General features: G+C 38.4%; 1 protein-coding gene across 6 annotated transcripts in view; it reads right to left on the bottom strand.

Annotated features, from left to right (window-relative positions):
- LOC123844098 (chromatin remodeling regulator CECR2) overlaps positions 1 to 18473 on the bottom strand; it is a 171470-nt gene that overhangs the window by 42927 nt on the left and 110070 nt on the right. For all 6 annotated transcript variants that reach the window (XM_064591763.1, XM_064591765.1, XM_045874140.3 and 3 more), the window contains exon 3: positions 178 to 361. In XM_064591763.1, the coding sequence (XP_064447833.1) occupies positions 178 to 361 (184 nt within the window). The remainder of the gene's footprint in view (positions 1 to 177; positions 362 to 18473) is intronic.

The following is an 18473-nucleotide window of genomic DNA, read 5'->3' as shown; positions in this document are numbered from 1 at the left end:
CCAAAATAACCACACAGTCCTCTATCTAAATGTATGGCTTGGATTCCTTTGGTTACAGTGGTCATTGTATACATTTTTATTGTCAATTAACTCTGGCTTTTCTTAATATCTTCAGATTTTATATCCTGATTACTGGCTTTTTTGTTGCTCTAGGAAAAGGGCTTGCTAGTTAAGCACCTTGAGAAGATCGAAAACATCGTCTGCATCTAGCCGATAATCACAAAGGCGGTGCAGGATTTCCACACGAGTGCGAAGGGGCAGGTCTTGGAAACTGGCTTCTCTCAGAGGGTTGGGCTTCCCTTCTTCAAGCTCCCAGCGGTAGTTGATGATGTCCTCTAGGTAGCTGTGGAATGTCTGAGGCCTAACCAAATGGCCCCAAACACAAAATACATTAATATAAAATACAGAGGATGAGTGGGAAAAGTGTAGAAAACAGATGGTTTGACAGCTGACAAATCTTAAACAGAAAGCAGGAAATAAAAAAGCAGTAATAGAAAGGGTCTGAAAAACCCTATTGAAGCTTCATGTTATTATATTATCTAATTGGATGGAATGTTGTCAAATTCCAAAGAAGATAAATATGTTAAGAGGGTTTCTCACAGGATAGATTGTTTTACTTTAAACCACAAACAGCATATTCTGGTGAATAGATAAACGTTTTAATAACCAATGGTACAGATTGTGAAACTGAGGCAAGTCTTACCTTTGCTCATACAATTAAAGAGACTATACAGTTTGAATGGATAGCAGTTCAAAGATAGGTCCACAACTGAGATGGGAAACGAAACAAGAAACTCAATGTTTGCCTAGCCTAATTAATTATATTTCAGGTTAAGAATTAAAGGTTGAAAAATGTTGTCTAGATTACAAGGAACTACTCCAATATGCAACTATAATTTTATATACTGTTATATAAACTTTAAGGCCTGTTAAAAAATACTGTAAATTTTGAAGTTTTTTTTTTTTTTTTTTTTAAGATTTGATTTATTTGACAGAGACACAGAGAGAGAGGGAACACAAGCAGGGGGAGTGGGAAAGGGAGAAGCAGGCCTCACGTGGAGCAGGGAGCTCGATGCGGGGCTCGATTCTAGGACCCTGGGATCATGACCTGAGCCAAAGGCAGATGCCCAATGACTGAGCCACCCAGGCACCCCATGAAGATTAATTTTTTCTATGTTACTTAAATTTTTCCTGATTAGTTTGGCAATTCTATAACTTCATTTGATTAGTACCCAAATGTGCCTTGTATATAATATAATAAAGAGCTGTTTAGTTGTTAGATGGTTATTCTTTCTCTCAACTATATTTTTAATGAAGATTTTATTTATTCATTTGAAGTAGTGAGCAAGTGAGAGAGAGAGCATAAGCAGGGGGAGGAGCAGAAGGAGAGGGAGAAGCAGACTCCCAACTGAGCAGGAAGCCCAATGCTGGGCTCAATCCCAGGACTCCAGAAACATGACCCGAGCCAAAGGCAGATACTTAACTGACTAAGTCACACAGGCGCCCCTTCTCTCTCAATTATTAACAAATTTGGGTACAATTTCACCTATAGCGTGATTTAAAATTTTTTTTTTCTCACTAAGCAAGGAGCTCTAAAGAAGCTATATGTCAATGTAATTTTAAAAAGAGGCATGTACCATGTTGAATGACAATCTGTGGTAGTTATATTTGTAGAAAAAGTCAGAGGAAATATTTATGGAAAAAATCAAAGGGGCTTATGCAAATAAGAAGTTAAATATTTTGATTTTCAAAGAGAGAAGAAACTACTTCCTTACTATTGATACATCAACTGGGGAAAATGTGAACATGTTAGCTTATCAAAATGCAGCATAATACCTCTGAATATCAAGGCTCTCACAAATTTGATTTGACTGCAGCATTCACATTCAAAGCATGAGCCCTGGCATATGAATACCTGCCTTGAACCTTAGTGGGTTTGGACTGGCTTCCTCTCTCCATTGCCTGTGAAGCTGGTGCTGCCCCTTCAGGAGGGAGGAGCTGGGCAAAGAAATTGGCGGTAAAAAGCAGATAGTGTGGCAATGGTGAATCTGAAAATAAAATGGGGTGTACTTTTTAAAAAAGATTTTATTTATTTATTTGACAGAGAAAGGCACAGCAAGAGAGGGAACATAAGCAGAGTGAGTGGGAGAGGGAGAAGCAGGCTTCCCGCCAAGCAGGGAGCCTGATGTGGGGCTCGATCCCAGGACCCTGGGATCATGACCTGAGCCGAAGGCAGATGCTTAACGACTGAGCCACCCAGGCACCCCAAAATGGGGTGTATTTTTAAATAGTAGCAAGGAGTATGAAGACAACTGCTCTTTGGTAATAAATCCCGTTACCACATACTGTCTATACTTTCTAATGCACACCAAATACCCCAAATAACAAGGCATGTTTTTCCTGCAGAAGAATAAAATATGGAATCTATGATATTGAGATAACTTTCAGAATGGCAGCTTCACTGGAGATGTGACAGGACAGAGGCTGGGCCAGGCTAGGGACAGGGAAAGTTCTAATTCCAGTGTGAAGCAAAGGAAGCCCCAGCATACCCGTCCTGCAAACACTGAATGTGTATAAACAGTGTTGTTCTTTGTGCCTACAATCTGTCTGAAAGCCTCCACTTGTCTCAAAGAAGTGCATGTTTGAGATTCCTTTCCAATAGCCCTATTATCCTACTCAGTTTCAATTACATTGCTTTGGCTAAAGGTTTTCTTAAGACATCTCCATACCACCTTACCAAGAGATACTTGAGGGCTTAGAATTCAAGATAATTCATTTTTATTGTACAGAGATAAACCTCCTCATATAAATCCACATCCCTTTCTTTAAACATCAGAAATTCAAAGGGGTAAAAATACTTCCAAGGGCATTTGAAACAAAAAGGCTGCAGGAAGCCAAAAATCAGGCTAACACTTTCTACTTGGTGGTTCTTAATCTTCTATATGACATGAAGCTCTTTAAGAATCTGATTAAGGGGCGCCTGGGTGGCTCAGTTGGTTAAGCGACTGCCTTCGGCTCAGGTCATGATCCTGGAGTCCCGGGATCGAGTCCCGCATCGGGCTCCCTGCTCTGCAGGGAGTCTGCTTCTCCCTCTGACCCTTCCCCCTCTCATGCTCTCTCTCTCTCATTCTCTCTCTCAAATAAATAAAAAAATCTTTAAAAAAAAAAAAAAGAATCTGATTAAGACCATATACTATCTCACCCTGAAAAATGAGCACACACACAATTTCGTGTGTACTTTCAGATTTTGCTACTCAAAGGAAGCAAGGGGCACTATGCTGCTGAAGACCGCTAGAACATTCCTGACTTAATCATCTATACAGCTCAGTGCAATCCTCTCTTAATGACTTAAATACCTCATCTTTCTGAAATTATTCTGAATTATGTGTCAGAATATGGTTAACAGAAAGATCAAACTAACCAAAGGTTCTGAACACATCCAGTTTCACTTTGTTTCCTGTCTGGAAAAGTTCGAAATGCTCTAAAATCCCTTCTTTTCCTTATCATAACTTGTGCATGAAAGAGTGAGAAGGAGAGAGAGAGGGAATATGTGATTATCACCTTTCCAAAGTTAGCTATTTCTTAACCCAAGCAATATGCTTCGGAGAGTACATGCTTCTGCAGGTGAGACCAATGTTGACAAGGATGGCATGACCTCAGTAAAGTACGATAACACAAGCCTCAGGTGGCTGGAGCTGGCAGAACTCTTTGATGATGTAACCTGTATTAATTAACTGATCTGCAACCTATACTAAATGATCACAGTGAAAAGAGACTCTTTTGAGTTCTTTGAGGCATGTGCTGGTTCTTTGAGACATGAAAGGCTATCCATAGTCTATTTGCAGGGGAACAATTTAGACATGTCATCATGGGTAGCACAGTGGAGACCGAAATGAAAAAATTACATTCCTTCCAACTATTTGTGAAGCAGATGAAATATGTTGAACAGTTTGGCCACATGAGTACATGAGCACTGAAGTGAGAGAAAGATTTTGGTTCCAAGTGAAGCAAGAAATAAAAAGCTCTATAAGAATATCTGATAAAGTGTTTAAGACCATAAAAAGACCCAGAACAAAAAAATTTAAATAACATCTCTTCTCTAGGGCCATATAGTGGCTGCTGTACCCAACACATCTTAAAATCAGTATGAAGCCAGGATCAGTTAAAAATCAGGGTAATTTTTTTTAAATTTTATTTTATTATCTTATGTTAGTCACCATACATCACATCATTAGTTCTTGATGTAGTGTTTCCACGATTCATTCTTTGTGTGTAACACCCAGTGCTCCATTCAATAAATGCCCTCCTTAATAACCATCACCAGGCTAACCCATCCCCCCCACCACCCTCCCCTCTAAAACCCTCAGTTTGTTTCTCAGAGTCTATAGTCTCTCATGGTTTGTCTCCCCCTCCAACTCCCCTTCATTTTCCCCTTCCTACTATCTTCTTCTTCTTCTTCTTTTTTTTTTTAACATATAATGTATTATTTCTTTCAGAGGCACAGGTCTGTGATTCATCAATCTTACACAATTCACAGCACTCACCATAGCACGTACCCTCCCCAGTGTCTATCACCCAGCCATCCCATCCCTTCCACCCCCCACCACTCCAGCAACCCTCAGTTTGTTTCTTGAGATTAAGAATTCCTCAGAAATCATAGGATACTTGTCTTTCTCTGATTGACTTATTTCGCTTGGCATAATACTCTCTAGTTCCATCCATGTGGTTGCAAATGGCAAGATTTCGTGGGTTTTTTTTTTTTGATGGCTGCATAATATTCCATTGTATGTATGTATGTATGTATATAATATCACATCTTCTTTATCCATTCATCTGTTGATGGACATCTTGGCTCTTTCCACAGTTTGGCTATTGTGGACATTGCTGCTATAAACATCAGGGTGCACGTACCCCTTCAGATCACCACATTTGTATCTTTGGGGTAAATACCCAGTAGTGCAATTGCCGGGTCGTACGTTAGCTCTATTTTCAACTTTTTGAGGAACCTCCAAACTGTTTTCCAGAGTGGCTGCACCAGCTTGAACTCCCACCAACAGTGTAGGAGGGTTCCCCTTTCTCCGCATCCTCGCCAACATCTGTCATTTTCTGACTTAATTTTAGCCATTCTGACTGGTGTGAGGTGGTATCTCACTGAGGTTTTGAAAAATCAGGGTATTTTTAAATTAAAGGAAAATAGGAATAAAATATAAAACATATCTTTTAACAGAGAACATGTATATAATATAGATTTTATAGGTGTTTATGAATGCTTATTTTGGGTAACAGAAAAGTACTAAAAGTCAACTGGAAATCAATATGTAATCATCCTTAAAAAGATGAAATACTTTTTTGAATGGAAGCCACACAGGACCCTAAATACTACTGGATTAATTAGAAAACTGAAGTGTCAGGTCTAAGAGGTGAAAAGGTACAAGAAGAATTCTGAATAGTTGGGGCGCTGGGTGGCTCTGTTGGTTGAGCAGCTGACTCTTGATTTCGGCTGAGGTCATGATCTCAAGGTTGTGAGATCGAGCCCTGCATGGGGCTGGGCACTCAGCGGGGAGTCTTTTGGAGATTCTCTCCCTTTCCCTCTGACCTTCCCCTGCTTGCATGTTCTTGGTCTCTCAAATAAATAGATCTTTAAAAAAAATCTGAATAGCTTCTGATAATTTAAGGATGCATACTCCTAGCTCTAGAACCACTAAAATACACACAAACACAAAACCAACAGAGGAAATAAAGAAAAGTACTAACATAAATAACCCAAAAAGAAAGCACTTAAGGGCCAAAAGCGGAACAAAAATCAGAAAGAACAAGAAAAGATGCTCAACATCATCAGTCATTTGAAAACACAAACCAAACGTGCAATGAGCTATCACCTCACACCCACAAGGACAGCGAAAATTAAAAGACAGATAATAATAACACTAGGATGTGGAGAAATTGGAATCCCATACACTGTTGGTGGGAAAGTGAAATGGTGTAGCCACTATGGAAAAGTATGGCAAGCTACTCAAAAAATTAAACACAGATTTACTATATGACTCAACCATTCCACTTCTAGGTATACACTTAAGAGAACTGAAAACAGGGCATCTGGGTGGCTCAGTCGGTTAAGTGTCTGCCTTCGGCTCGGGTCATGATCCCAGGGTCCGGGGATCGAGCCCCATATCGGGGGCTCCCTGCTCAGTGGGGAGTCTGCTTCTCCCTCTCCCTCTGTGTGCTCGCCCTCACTCTCTCTCTAATAATCTTAAAAAAAAATTTAAAAAAGAGAAATGAAAACATACGTACATACAAAAATATGTACACAAATGTGCATACACAGCTGTATAATTTACAATAGCCAAAATGCTGAAACAATCCAACTGTCCAGAACTTATGGATAAATAAAATGTTTATCTAAATAAGAGAATATTTTCCAGCCATAAAAAGGAATGAAGTAGTTGATTCATGCTACAACACAGATAGCCTTGAAAACATTATGCTAAGTCAAAGAAGCCAGACGCAAAATGGCAAATATTGAACGATTACCCTTAAAAACAGATACCTAAAACAGGAAAAAATATAGTTAGCAGATTAGTGTTGCCTAGTATTAGAGGTTGGAGGAGATGGGGAGTGAAAACAAGTATTAGGTGTCTTTGGGGAATGATAAAAATGCTATGGAATTAGACAGTGGTGATGATTACACAGTTTTGTGAATATACTAAAAACCAGTAATTGTACACTTGACAAAACAAAACAAAAAGCCCAGAGGAACAAGTGGAAAATCAATCTTACCAACAATTGCATTAAATGTAAATGGATTAAACAGCCCAACTAAAAGGCAGAAATTATCAGACTGAGTGAAAAAAAGCAAGACCAACTATAGGATATCATCTATAAGATACTATTTGAATATAAAAACACAAACAATAGAAGGATAGAAAATTAGTCAAGATGATAGGTATTAGGCAGAATGAACATTAATAACAAAGTAGTGTGAGGAAGACAAAAGGCTAATTCACCAGGAATACATAACAAGGCTACATATATGTATCTAACAACAGAACCTCAAAATTCATGGAACAAAAAATGACAGAAGTAAAGGGAGACTTAGATAAAATAGACAACTTAGATAAAATAGACAAATTCCTTGAAAAATGCCAAATAACTTACAAAAAAGGACTTGAGAAATAGAACACTTGGATAGACTTCATCTATTAAAGAAAGTGAATCAATAATAATCAAAAGCTGGCACAAAGAAAATTACAAACCCAAAGGTTTTCAGTGGTCAATTCTTCCAAATTTTCAAGGAAATATTTTTATTTTATTTTATTTTATTTTAATTTTACTTGTCAGAGACAGATTGAAACAGAGAGAGAGAGCACAAACAGGGGGAGTGGCAGGTAGAAAGAGATGCAGGACTCGGTCCCAGAACCCTGGGAATATGACTTGAGCTGAAGGCAGATGCTAAACTGACTGAGCCACCCAAGTGTCCCTAGAGGAAATATTTGAAAGAAATCACACAAACTCTTTCAGAAAATAGGAGAGAACACTTCTCAATCCTTGCACCAAAATCTGACAAAGATACATAGAAAATAAAACTAGACCACTATTCCTCACAAACATACACACAAAAATCCTCAACTAGTTATCAGCAAATCACATTCAGCAATATGCAAAGGAGAAAACACTTCAAATTTAATGGTGAAAGACTGAGTACTTTCCCCCTATTATTAAAAGAAGATACATTGAGGGGCACATGGGTGGCTCAGTCAGTTAGGCGTCTGCCTTCGGCTCAGGTCATGATCCCAGGGTCCTGGATTGAGCCCATCTCGGGCTCCCTGCTCAGCAAGGGAGTTGCTTCTCCCTCTCCCTCTTTTTCTCACTCAGCTTGTGCTCTCTCTCACTCACTCTCTCAAATAAATAAAATTTTTTTTTTAAAAAAGAGCAGAGTGAGGCGCAGAGGGAGAAGCAGAGTCTCTGCTCACCAGGGAGCCCAATGCGGGGCTCAATCCGGGCACTCCAGGATTATGACCTGAGCCAAAGGCAGACACTTAACTGGCTGAGCCACCCAAGTGCCCCAATAAATAAAATCTTAAAAAAAAAGAATATATATTGAGTCTTGGCCAGTAGAATAAGACTAAAGAGGAAGTACAAGAGACACAGAGTGGAGTGGAGGAAGCAAAGCTGTTTTTAACTGCAGACTACATAAAAATCATCAGGAATCTACAACAAAACCGGTAAAACTAAAAAGTGAATACAGGAAGATTATAAAAACATGGTTGGGGCATCTGGGTGGTAAGTAGGTTAGGTTTCCAACTCTTGCTTTTGGCTCAGGTCATGATCTCATGGGTAGTGATGGGCATCTGGGTGGCTCAGTACGTTAAGCATCTGCCTCTGGCTCAGGTCATGATTCCAGAGTCCTGGGATTGAGTCCCATGTCAGACTCCCTGCTCAGCAGGAGTCTGCTTCTCCCTCTCCCTGCCCATTCTCTCTCTCTCAATCTCAAATAAATAAAATCTTAAAAAAAAAAAATCTCATGGGTGGTGAGATCAAGCCCTGCATCGGGCTCCATGTTCAATAGGGAGTCTGCTTGAGATTCTACCCCTCCCCCCATTCTCTCTCTAAAATAAGTAAATTTTATAAAACATGGTGAAAATACAAAAATCAACAGCATTTTACATATACTAGGAAAAAAATAACTAGGAAATAAAAATTTGGGGGGGGGGCACTAGGTGGCTCAGTTGGTTAAGTGAACCAACTGTTTTGGCTCAGGTCATGATCTTATGGGTGGAGACATGAGTGCCACGTCGGGCTCTGAACTGAGTGCAGAGGATGCTTTAAGTTTCTCTTCCTCTGCCCCTTCTAACTCACGCACCGTGCACACGCGTGCCCAGGGTCTTTCTCTCTCAAAATAAATACACACAAAAAATAAAAATTTTAAAGTAATTCCATTTACAGTATCATCAAAAATATCAACTACTTAGAAGCAAATGTAAAAGATGTCCAATATTTTCACAGTGAAAACTACAAAATATTATTGAAATTAAAGAAGATAAACAAATGGTGAAACCTATATATCACATTTAAGGACAGGGAAATTCAAAGTTGCTCAAAATGTCTACTGTCCTAGCAGGATGCTTCTTTCCCCCTCCCCCACCAAAATGTTGTTTTAAAATTTATATGGAAATGCAACAAACTTAGAACAGTAAAAACAATGGAAAAAAACACCCCTGCCCCATGTTGGAAAACTCACTAATTTCAAGACAATCTGGTATTTGTGTAAATATAAGACATACAGATCAATGGAATAAGGGAGAGTCCAGAAATGTACTGAATATGTATGATATTCATAAGGAAAAAAAAAAGAACATTGACCTTCTACTTCACACCCAATACAAATACTAATTAAAACCCATCATAATGCCAACTGCAAAAAAGCTAAAACTAAAACTAAAAGAACACCTAGAAGAAAATTTTCTTGACATTAAGGTAGGTCCTGATTTCTTACACAGGGAACAAAAAGTATGAAACATACTAGAAAAAACTGGTAAGTTGGAATTCAACAAAATAAAGTTTCCATTTCTCAAAAATACACTGAAAATCAAATGGAAAGGCAAGCTACACACCAGGAGAAAATATTCATAACTCATTATATATCTACTCATCAGGGAAGTGCAAATTAAAACCACAATGAGTTACCACATTATACATGCTAGACTCAGTAAAATTAAAAACTGGTTAAAATTAAAAACAACAAATGTTGGCAAAGATATGGAGCAACCGGACTGTTCATATATTGTTAGTAGGAATATAAATGTTTCACAACCACTTAGAAAATAGTCTGGCAGTTTCTTAACTACACTCTTATAATATGCCCCAGCAATACCCAAGAAAAATGAAGACATATACCCACAAAAACATTTGTATGCAAATGTTCATGGCTGCTTTACTCATCACAGACGCAAACTGGAAGCAACATACAAGTCCATCAACTAGTGGACAGATGAACAAATTGTGATCTCTTTTTCCAATGGAATACAATTTAGACTCCCCTCTCCCTGCAAAGGAACAAACTACTGATACAAACAGCAGTATCAATGAATATCACAGACATTATGCTGACTGAAAGAAACTGGACACAATAGTACATACTGTATGACCCCACTCATAAAATTCCAGAATAAGGTAAAACTTAATCTACAGTTGTAAAAATCACAGCAATTTGTAGGGGTGGGGGTAGATTTAATGGCAAAGGGCACCTTCTGCAGAGATGGAAATGTCCTATTATCTTGAATAGGACGGTGACAACATGGTGTATTCATTTGTCCAAAAAAAAGCCTGTACAATTGAATTATGGACTCATTTCACGGAAGTATTATAATTTCCAAAACGATAAATAATATTTCTATGGAGGGTAGATAGGACCCCCAAATATTAATCGTTTAAAAGTCTTTAGAGAATCTATTATAGAATGTTAGGTACATAATTAATGCTGCTAAGTAAAATTTATGATTGTTATGAGTTTTTACTTTGAGTGGAAGCCACAAGAAAGCGAAACAAAGACCATACTGAAGCACAAATTAGTGTAGGCAATCAAAAGAGCACTCTACTAAAAGTGATAAAAGGAAAAAAAAATCTTTTGGTGCCAAATATCATAATGAGCATTTAATGGAGGATATTTTTATAAGGCTTAAATCATTGCTCAAGACACTGATGCAATCCTATCTTCACTCTGACAGCTAAGAGCAAACCAGAAGCTCCTGATTTCCAATCCCATGCTCAATTAGGTTAGGTTACTTCTCAATGAAGAAAAAGAAGTGCTGTTGAGAGCAACCAGCTGATGAATCACTTTACATACCTACAGTATTTTTATTAATAAAGGCCCATAAAACCAACTGGCTAGAATTGCAATTCCAGGGAGAATAACAGGAGGAAAAGTACGTTACCAACACAAAGTCTGTTACTCTCCTTTTAAGTTTATATACTGATGGGGGTAAATCAGCAAAGAAATTGCAAAGACAAAACAAAATAAACAAGAAGCCACATGTCTGCCATCAAGCTTAAAAAATGAAAATTAGCCGTTCCTTAGGTTAGTGGAACTTCAAGAATGGTCCTGGACCAGTACATTAGCATCATCTAGAACTTGGAACATATGCAAATCCTCAGCCCCCTCCCAATCTATGGAATTAGATAGTGGTAGGGCCAGCAGTAATGTCTTTTAACAAGCCATCTGATTGATTCTGATATTCCCTAAGGTCTGAGAATCACTACCTTAGATGTTATTATCATTTATGCTTATCCCTAGCTACAGTAGTCTCCCCTCCTACCAGGTAGAATCACTTTCGTGAACTGTGTTAATCATTGCCTTATTTATTTTTTTTTTAAATGAGAGAGAGAGAGCGAGCTAGCACGAGTGGGAGGGAAGGGGCAGAGTGAGAGGGAGAAGCAGACTCCCTGATGAGCGCAGAGCCTGACACAGGGCTGGATCGCAGGGCTCTGGGATCATGACCTGAGTCGACACCAAGAGTTGGCTGCTTAACCCACTGAGCCACCCAGGTGCCCCTTCCTTGATTTTCTTTATAATCTTTCCAAATATATTTATCCTCATTTAGTTTCCCTGTTTTACATTTATAGAAACATAATCACTGGTCCATATGCTTCTGTGAACTGCTTTATTGGCTCAACGTTTTTTTCTGGCCTGATTTATCCTTGGTTATGTATATAGCTGTGATCTGGCTGACCCTCAGCTCCTAGAGGCCCTAGCCTCGTGAGCTTTCCCAACATGGTTGCTTACTTCATCAAAGCAATTCTATAGCATCTGATAATGGGATGGAGTCCTATACAGTATAAAACAATCAGGGGGGTGAAATCCCATTGGTTAGGAGCAGATCCTACCCACACTCCAGGGGAAGGGATCACACAAAGGCACAGAGGATCCCACAGAATTCCGGCGACCCTCCTCAGAGTCCAACTGCCATAACTGGCACCCATTCCGATGCAGCAGTCCTGTCTGCATTTGTGGTTTCACATTCCACAGTTTCATTACCGGAGGTCCAAGCAGATGGCTCCCTTCTGACTTACCAACAGTAGACTAATGCTACACCACCACTCACTGCATTTCATCACGCAGGCATCTCATCATCTCACATCACATCATCATCAGAACAGTGCATACAGGACAGTAAGACACTTAGAGAACGTGCATTGTGTTGTATGTGCATATTCACATAATTTTTATCACAGCAGACTGTTATAATTGCTCTATTTTATTGTTGCCAGCCTCTTACTGTGCTTATTTATAAAAGTTTTTACTTAAATTTCAGTTTTTACTGTGCCTAATTTATAAATTAAACTTTATCATATATATGGTTCAATAGGTTCAATACTATCAACAGTTTCAGGCATCTGCTGGGGGTCTTCGAACATATCCCCTGCAGATGAGGAAGGACGACATGACTGCTCTTCTCTGGTAATAAAAGAACAAATTCCTGAAAAATTTGAACTGAGACTTTATTCTAAACATCTCTCAGGTACAAAAATTCCTAAACAATATAAATAACACCAAGCCAAACCAAAGATTTGCAACTGAATCCCACCGTGCTACCCAGAGGATTTTTAGACATATGTGAGAGCAAATATCACAACTGCATACAAAGGAACATGTGTGGAAATCAGAGTCCGGTGACTTACGATACAGTTTTGCTGCTTAAGTTTCCTCACAAGTTAAAAAAACAAATAGCACTAATGATTAAGTTCTTTTTACTTCTAAGACACTGATTCTGAATTGCAGATTAGTTTGAGATTTGAAAAACCTCTTCAGGCAGAGTTCCACAGATATGTCAAATGGTCCATGAACCTGGCTGAGAAAATATTAACTTTTAACTAGCCTCTAACTGAAATTTTATATTCTGTTAAAAAATGAATGTAGGGGGGCGCCTGGGTGGCTCAGTTGGTTGAGCGACTGCCTTCGGCTCAGGTCATGATCCTGGAGTCCCGGGATCGAGTCCCGCATCGGGCTCCCTGCTGGGCAGGGAGTCTGCTTCTCCCTCTGACCCTCCTCCCTCTCATGCTCTCTGTCTCTCATTCTCTCTCTCAAATAAATAAATAAAATCTTTAAAAAAAAAAAAATGAATGTAGGGGAAAATAGTAACATATGTATTTTTTTGTCAAAAGAAATAAAATATTTTCACATCACATTACAGATACCGTAAATATCTCAAGATAACCATTTAGAATCATGAATACTTAGAAGATATTAATCTTGAGAAATAAAGCCTGCTGCTAGAGCATGTTGATGAGTTAATAAAAAAACATATTACTGTTATCAAAAATTTTACTAACCGTATTTCAGTATAATTGGATTAATATGTAACCCTATTTATTTTGTGATTTCAAATCATATTCTTAGATGAGGTCCACAGACTTCATTAGAATGCCAAAGAAGCACACAGTTCAAAAATAGTTAAAACTTCTTTTATACGAAAACCTCTTTCTTTAACATTTTTCTTTTAATTCATTTATAGCATAGGGCTGTGGGTAAGAGCTGGAGGACTAGGATTACACTGCTAGGGGCCAAATCTGTCCTGTATCAATTACCAGCTGTGTAACCTTGGACAAGTTATTTATCCTCTCTGTGCCTAAAATTCCTCAACCTTAATAGATGAGTGAGAAAGGAATTCATATGAGGCATTATAAGGATTAAATAAGAGTTCCTGAAAAAGATTTACAGTAGTGCCTAGGATACTAAGGATAAGCAGACCAGTAAAATTCTATCCTCTATGTAAGGGCACAAACCTCAGTTTGGAGAACGCAATTAAGATCAAATGGGGTGGGGGGCGCCTGGGTGTCTCAGTCAGTTAAGCGGCTGCCTTCTGCTCAGGTCTTGATCTCAGGGTCCTGGGATCCAGCCCCACATTGGGCTCCCTGCTCAGCAGGGAGCCTGCTTCTCCCTTTCCCTTTGCCTGCCACTGCCCCTGCTTGTACACTCTCTGTCAGATAAATACGATCTTTTTAGAAAAGAACAAATGCGGGTTCTATGTGCCATTTAAAGGTTAGACCGAGTTAGTGCAAACTAGAACAGTAATCTTTTTAAGTGTTCTAAAAACAGGGGCGGGCAAACTATGAATTGTGGGCCTGAGTGTCTTTTTTGTTGTTGTTTTTTTAAACAGCCTGTAAGCTAAAAATGTAAAAAACCATTCTTTTTTTAAATGATTGGGGGGGGGAAATCCAAACAATACTATTTCATGACATGTGAAAATGTTATTAAATTCAGATTTCAATGTACATAAAGTTCTCAAAAAAAAAAAAACACCACACCCCACAGCCACGATCAGCCATTGAAGTATTTATTGCTTTTGCACTAGGATGACAGAGTAGTTCTAACAGATATCATTTACACAAAGCCTAAAATATTCATTCTTTAGGCCTTTATAGAAAAAGTATGCTGACCCCAGTTTCAAAATGCACAAACCAAAGTAGATTAAGAGATGGAAAACTGCTTGAATCAATGTCTACCTTCCACTCAGCATATTTAGAAACTATGAGAATGTTTTTACATATACTGATATAATAAATTGATACTTATTAGTGGCTTGAGCCTATTCTAAGGCTTCTCATAAATTATTTCATTTATTCTTCATGATAACTTTAGTGGGTACTATTATCATTCTGAGATGAGGGAAGTTATACACAAAGAAATTAAGTAACTGTCTTAGCTCCCTACAACAGGTAAATCTCAGAACCAGAAAAGGCAAGCCTTCATTTGTCCAATTTTCTCTTTTTATAGAATGAGATGAAAGTAAAACTTCAGAAAGCATGCATTCACTCCAACTCCTTAGTGGATACCACTTGTGGGACAAAATGACTAACTTCGGGTAACTCCTTCCAATGGAAAAAGTGAAATCCATTATAGTGGTCTTTCTTGTATGGGCGCTCATCATACAGATGTGTTCAGAATGTGATTATTCACTGAGCTGTATAACTACAGAACAAAAAATTCTCTGTGTGTATATTGTATATCAATAATAACAGGTTTTTTTTTTTTAAGATTTTTTATTTATTTGAGAGAGAGCAAAGAGAGAGCATGAACAGGTGGGAGGAGCAGAGGGAGAGGGAGAAGTAGGCTCCTGATAAGCAGGGAGCCCAATGTGGGGCTGTATCCCAGGACCCTGGAACTAACTATATGACCTGAGCAGAAGGAAGATGCCCAACCGAGCCACCCAGGCGCCCCAATAATAGTAAGTTTTTAAAAGGCTGAGGTGAGAGCCACACTCCAAACAATTAATTCCGAATCTTAGGGCTGCCAGTTTCCAAATTTATTTGGTCAGCCAAAAATATTTTTATTTCACCTGTATTTTAAAAACGAACAAAAGAGGCGCCTGGGTGGCTCAGTCGTTAAGCGTCTGCCTTCAGCTCAGGTCATGATCCCAGGGTCCTGGGATGGAGCCCCGCATCGGGCTGCTTCCAAAATTTGGCTACTGTAGTGTATAGTAGTGTATATATCCTTTCCAACTGTAATATTGTAATATTCAATCTCCTGTTTTTTCAATTCTTTGTACTTCATCTTGATGATGTGGGAATTATTCATCTTCTAACTAGCTACATGACCTGGTAAGTAAATTGTCTGGATATGTTTCCTTCCCTCTAAAATGGGACCTTATTAAACTAGGAGATGACCTCATACCAGCTCTTCTTTACCTCACAATGGAAAAAAAAAAAAAAATGAAACGAACACAAGTGAAATTATAATGAATGATGGTAAAAGTTGGCATCTAAGATAAAAATATTCTGCAGAATATCCATTATTTTCAAACTAATTACTTTTATAGAAAATGTTATCAAAGTAAGTATATACTTTTTCTCTAATTTATGGTTGAGACTAATGGTAAATATGAGAGAAGTAAAATTAAATGAGGAACAAGTTGGTTACAGCCATTTACCCCCATTTACAACAGGGCAAATCAAAACCTCTTGTTGATAATTCACATATATATGATTCTTATATTCTTATATATGATATTCATATATATAATTCAAATACACACATATACTTATAGGAGCCATTAAAACCAAATATGATTATCCAAAAACCAATTAATTTGTTTTTATCCACAAAAAAATCTATCAAAATAATTATTAATATTTAAGTAAATGTAATTAGATGCATGCATACATCTTACCATTATTATTTAGTTTTGTTCTGGAAGTCAATATGATAAAAGCATGTATAGCAGGCAGCCTTTAAGAGTCCCAAAATGATTTCTACCTCCTGGTATTCACACCCTTGTACAATCCCCTCCTTTTAGTATGATAGACTGTCTGTACCTTGCTTTTATTATGGCAAAAGGATGTCATTCCCATGATTATGTTACATCATATAAGATTCTCTGCTGGCACACAAGAGCTATTTTCCGGCTGGCCTTGAAGACACAGTTATGTAGTAAGAGGCCATGTGGCTGCCAAAGGAACTGTGGATGACCTGTGGGAGCTGACAGGAGCTCCCAGTCAACAGCCAGCAAGAAAATAAGGACCTCAGTCCTACACCTGCAAAGAAATGACTCTTCCATCAACCTGAATGAACTTGGATTCCTCCCCAGTTAAGCCTCCAGATTAGAACACAGCCTGGATGACACCCTGATTACAGCCCCGTAAGAAACTGAGCCGAGGATCCAGATGAGCCACACATATACTCCCGACCTATAAAACTGTGAGATAATAAATGGATTTTTTAAGCTATTAAGTTTGGAGAAACTTGTTATGCAGAGACAGAAAACAAATACATGGATACCTGCCCCAGTCAAGCTTTGATAGGACTGTAGTCCTAGCCAAGGTCCTGGGTACCTTGATTGCACTCTCTAAGCAATCCTATGTTAGACACACCCCAGCTTAGCTGAAGCCAGATTCTTTTTTTTTTTTAGTTTTATTTATTTATTTGTCAGAGAAAGAGAAAGAGCACCGTGTGCACACAAGCAGGGGGAGTGGCAGGCAGAGCAGGCAGAGGGAGAAGCAGGCTCCCCGCTGAGCAGGGAGCCCGATGTGGGGCTCAATCCCAGGACCCCGGGATCATGACCTGAGCAGAAGGCAGACGCTTAACTGACTGAGCCATCCAGGCATCCTGCTGAAGCCAGAATCTTAACTGAAATGATGATATAATAATTTTTTGTTGTTTTAAGTTGGTAAGTTTTAGGGTATTGTTACATAGCAGTGGATAACTAGTACAGCATGAAACAGACAAGCATACATATACCAAAAGGAAAGAGGGATGATAATCCTAGAAAATGAGAAGAGAATCAAATTAAAAAATTATCAAGATCAATAAACTGGGTAGATTCAAGATCTATACAGAAGAATGTATTTCCAAAGTTTCAACTCCTAATAGTGACAAAAATTAAAATAGCCAAGAATGTATCTGACCTAAATGAATCAAACTATACATTTTTACTGAGTAATAGAAAGAGCTTGAATAAAAAAGCAATCTCAACATTGTAAAGAGGTCAATTCTGCCTAAATTTATTTATAAGTTCATTTGACTCTAATCAAAATAAAGGAATATCTTATGAACATGATGAGATAATGTAATTATTTTCTGTAAGAATGAGGAAGCAAGATTAAGACAAATTTTAAACAGAAGGATTAATGAGCAGAACTATCCTTATCAAACATTAAAATATAATATAAAGGAATAATCACTCAAATGTTATTAGTTGCTGTGTCCCAGACAATATCCTTACTGTTGCATATACAGATTGTTACTTCAACCTTATGACAATCCAAGAAGTAGAGATACTATCATTAAACACATCTTATAGATGAAAAACCTGAGGCACAGGTCACAAAGCTAGTGAATATATTAGGGAGACATAGTGTGGTATCAGAGCCAAAAGAGACTGACAGGTACGATCAGAAAGAACCAAGTAGTTTCTTTCTTTCTTTTTTTTTTTTTTTTAAAGATTTTATTTATTTATTTGACAGAGAGAGACACAGCGAGAGAGGGAACACAAGCAGGGGGAGTGGGAGAGGGAGAAGCAGGCTTCCCGCTGAGCAGGGAGCCCGATGCGGGGCTCGATCCCAAGACCCTGGGATCATGACCTGAGCTGAAGGCAGACGCTTAACTACTGGGCCACCCAGGCGCCCCAAGAACCAAGTAGTTTCAAGCAGGAGTAAAAAACTGGGAAAAGATCAAAGAGATATCACATGCCAACAGGGATGGGAAGATTTATTCCATAAATGATATGACTTTAGCTATTTCAATCTTCAACCAGACTGTCCTCTCTATCCCCATTGTCACACACAAGAGATAGGAAACTGTTTTCACCCTAACCCGCTGGCATATTATGGGCAATGTTCAGAACTGACAAGGGTAAAGGAACACTCTTGTGCAAGAATGAAATAGAAGAACCTAGAGGAAAACAGCCTTACAAATTTTATTTTATTTTTTTTAAAGATTTTATTTATTTATTTGAGAGAGAGAGAATGAGAGACAGAGAGCA

The sequence above is a fragment of the Mirounga angustirostris genome, unplaced genomic scaffold, assembly GCF_029215605.1.
Source record: "Mirounga angustirostris isolate CCGP_5_RB_7025 unplaced genomic scaffold, mMirAng1.0.hap1 SCAF_5, whole genome shotgun sequence".
Classification (NCBI taxonomy): domain Eukaryota; kingdom Metazoa; phylum Chordata; class Mammalia; order Carnivora; family Phocidae; genus Mirounga; species Mirounga angustirostris.
Note: the sequence above shows the minus strand (reverse complement) of the source record. Positions and strands in the feature narration are given on the sequence as shown.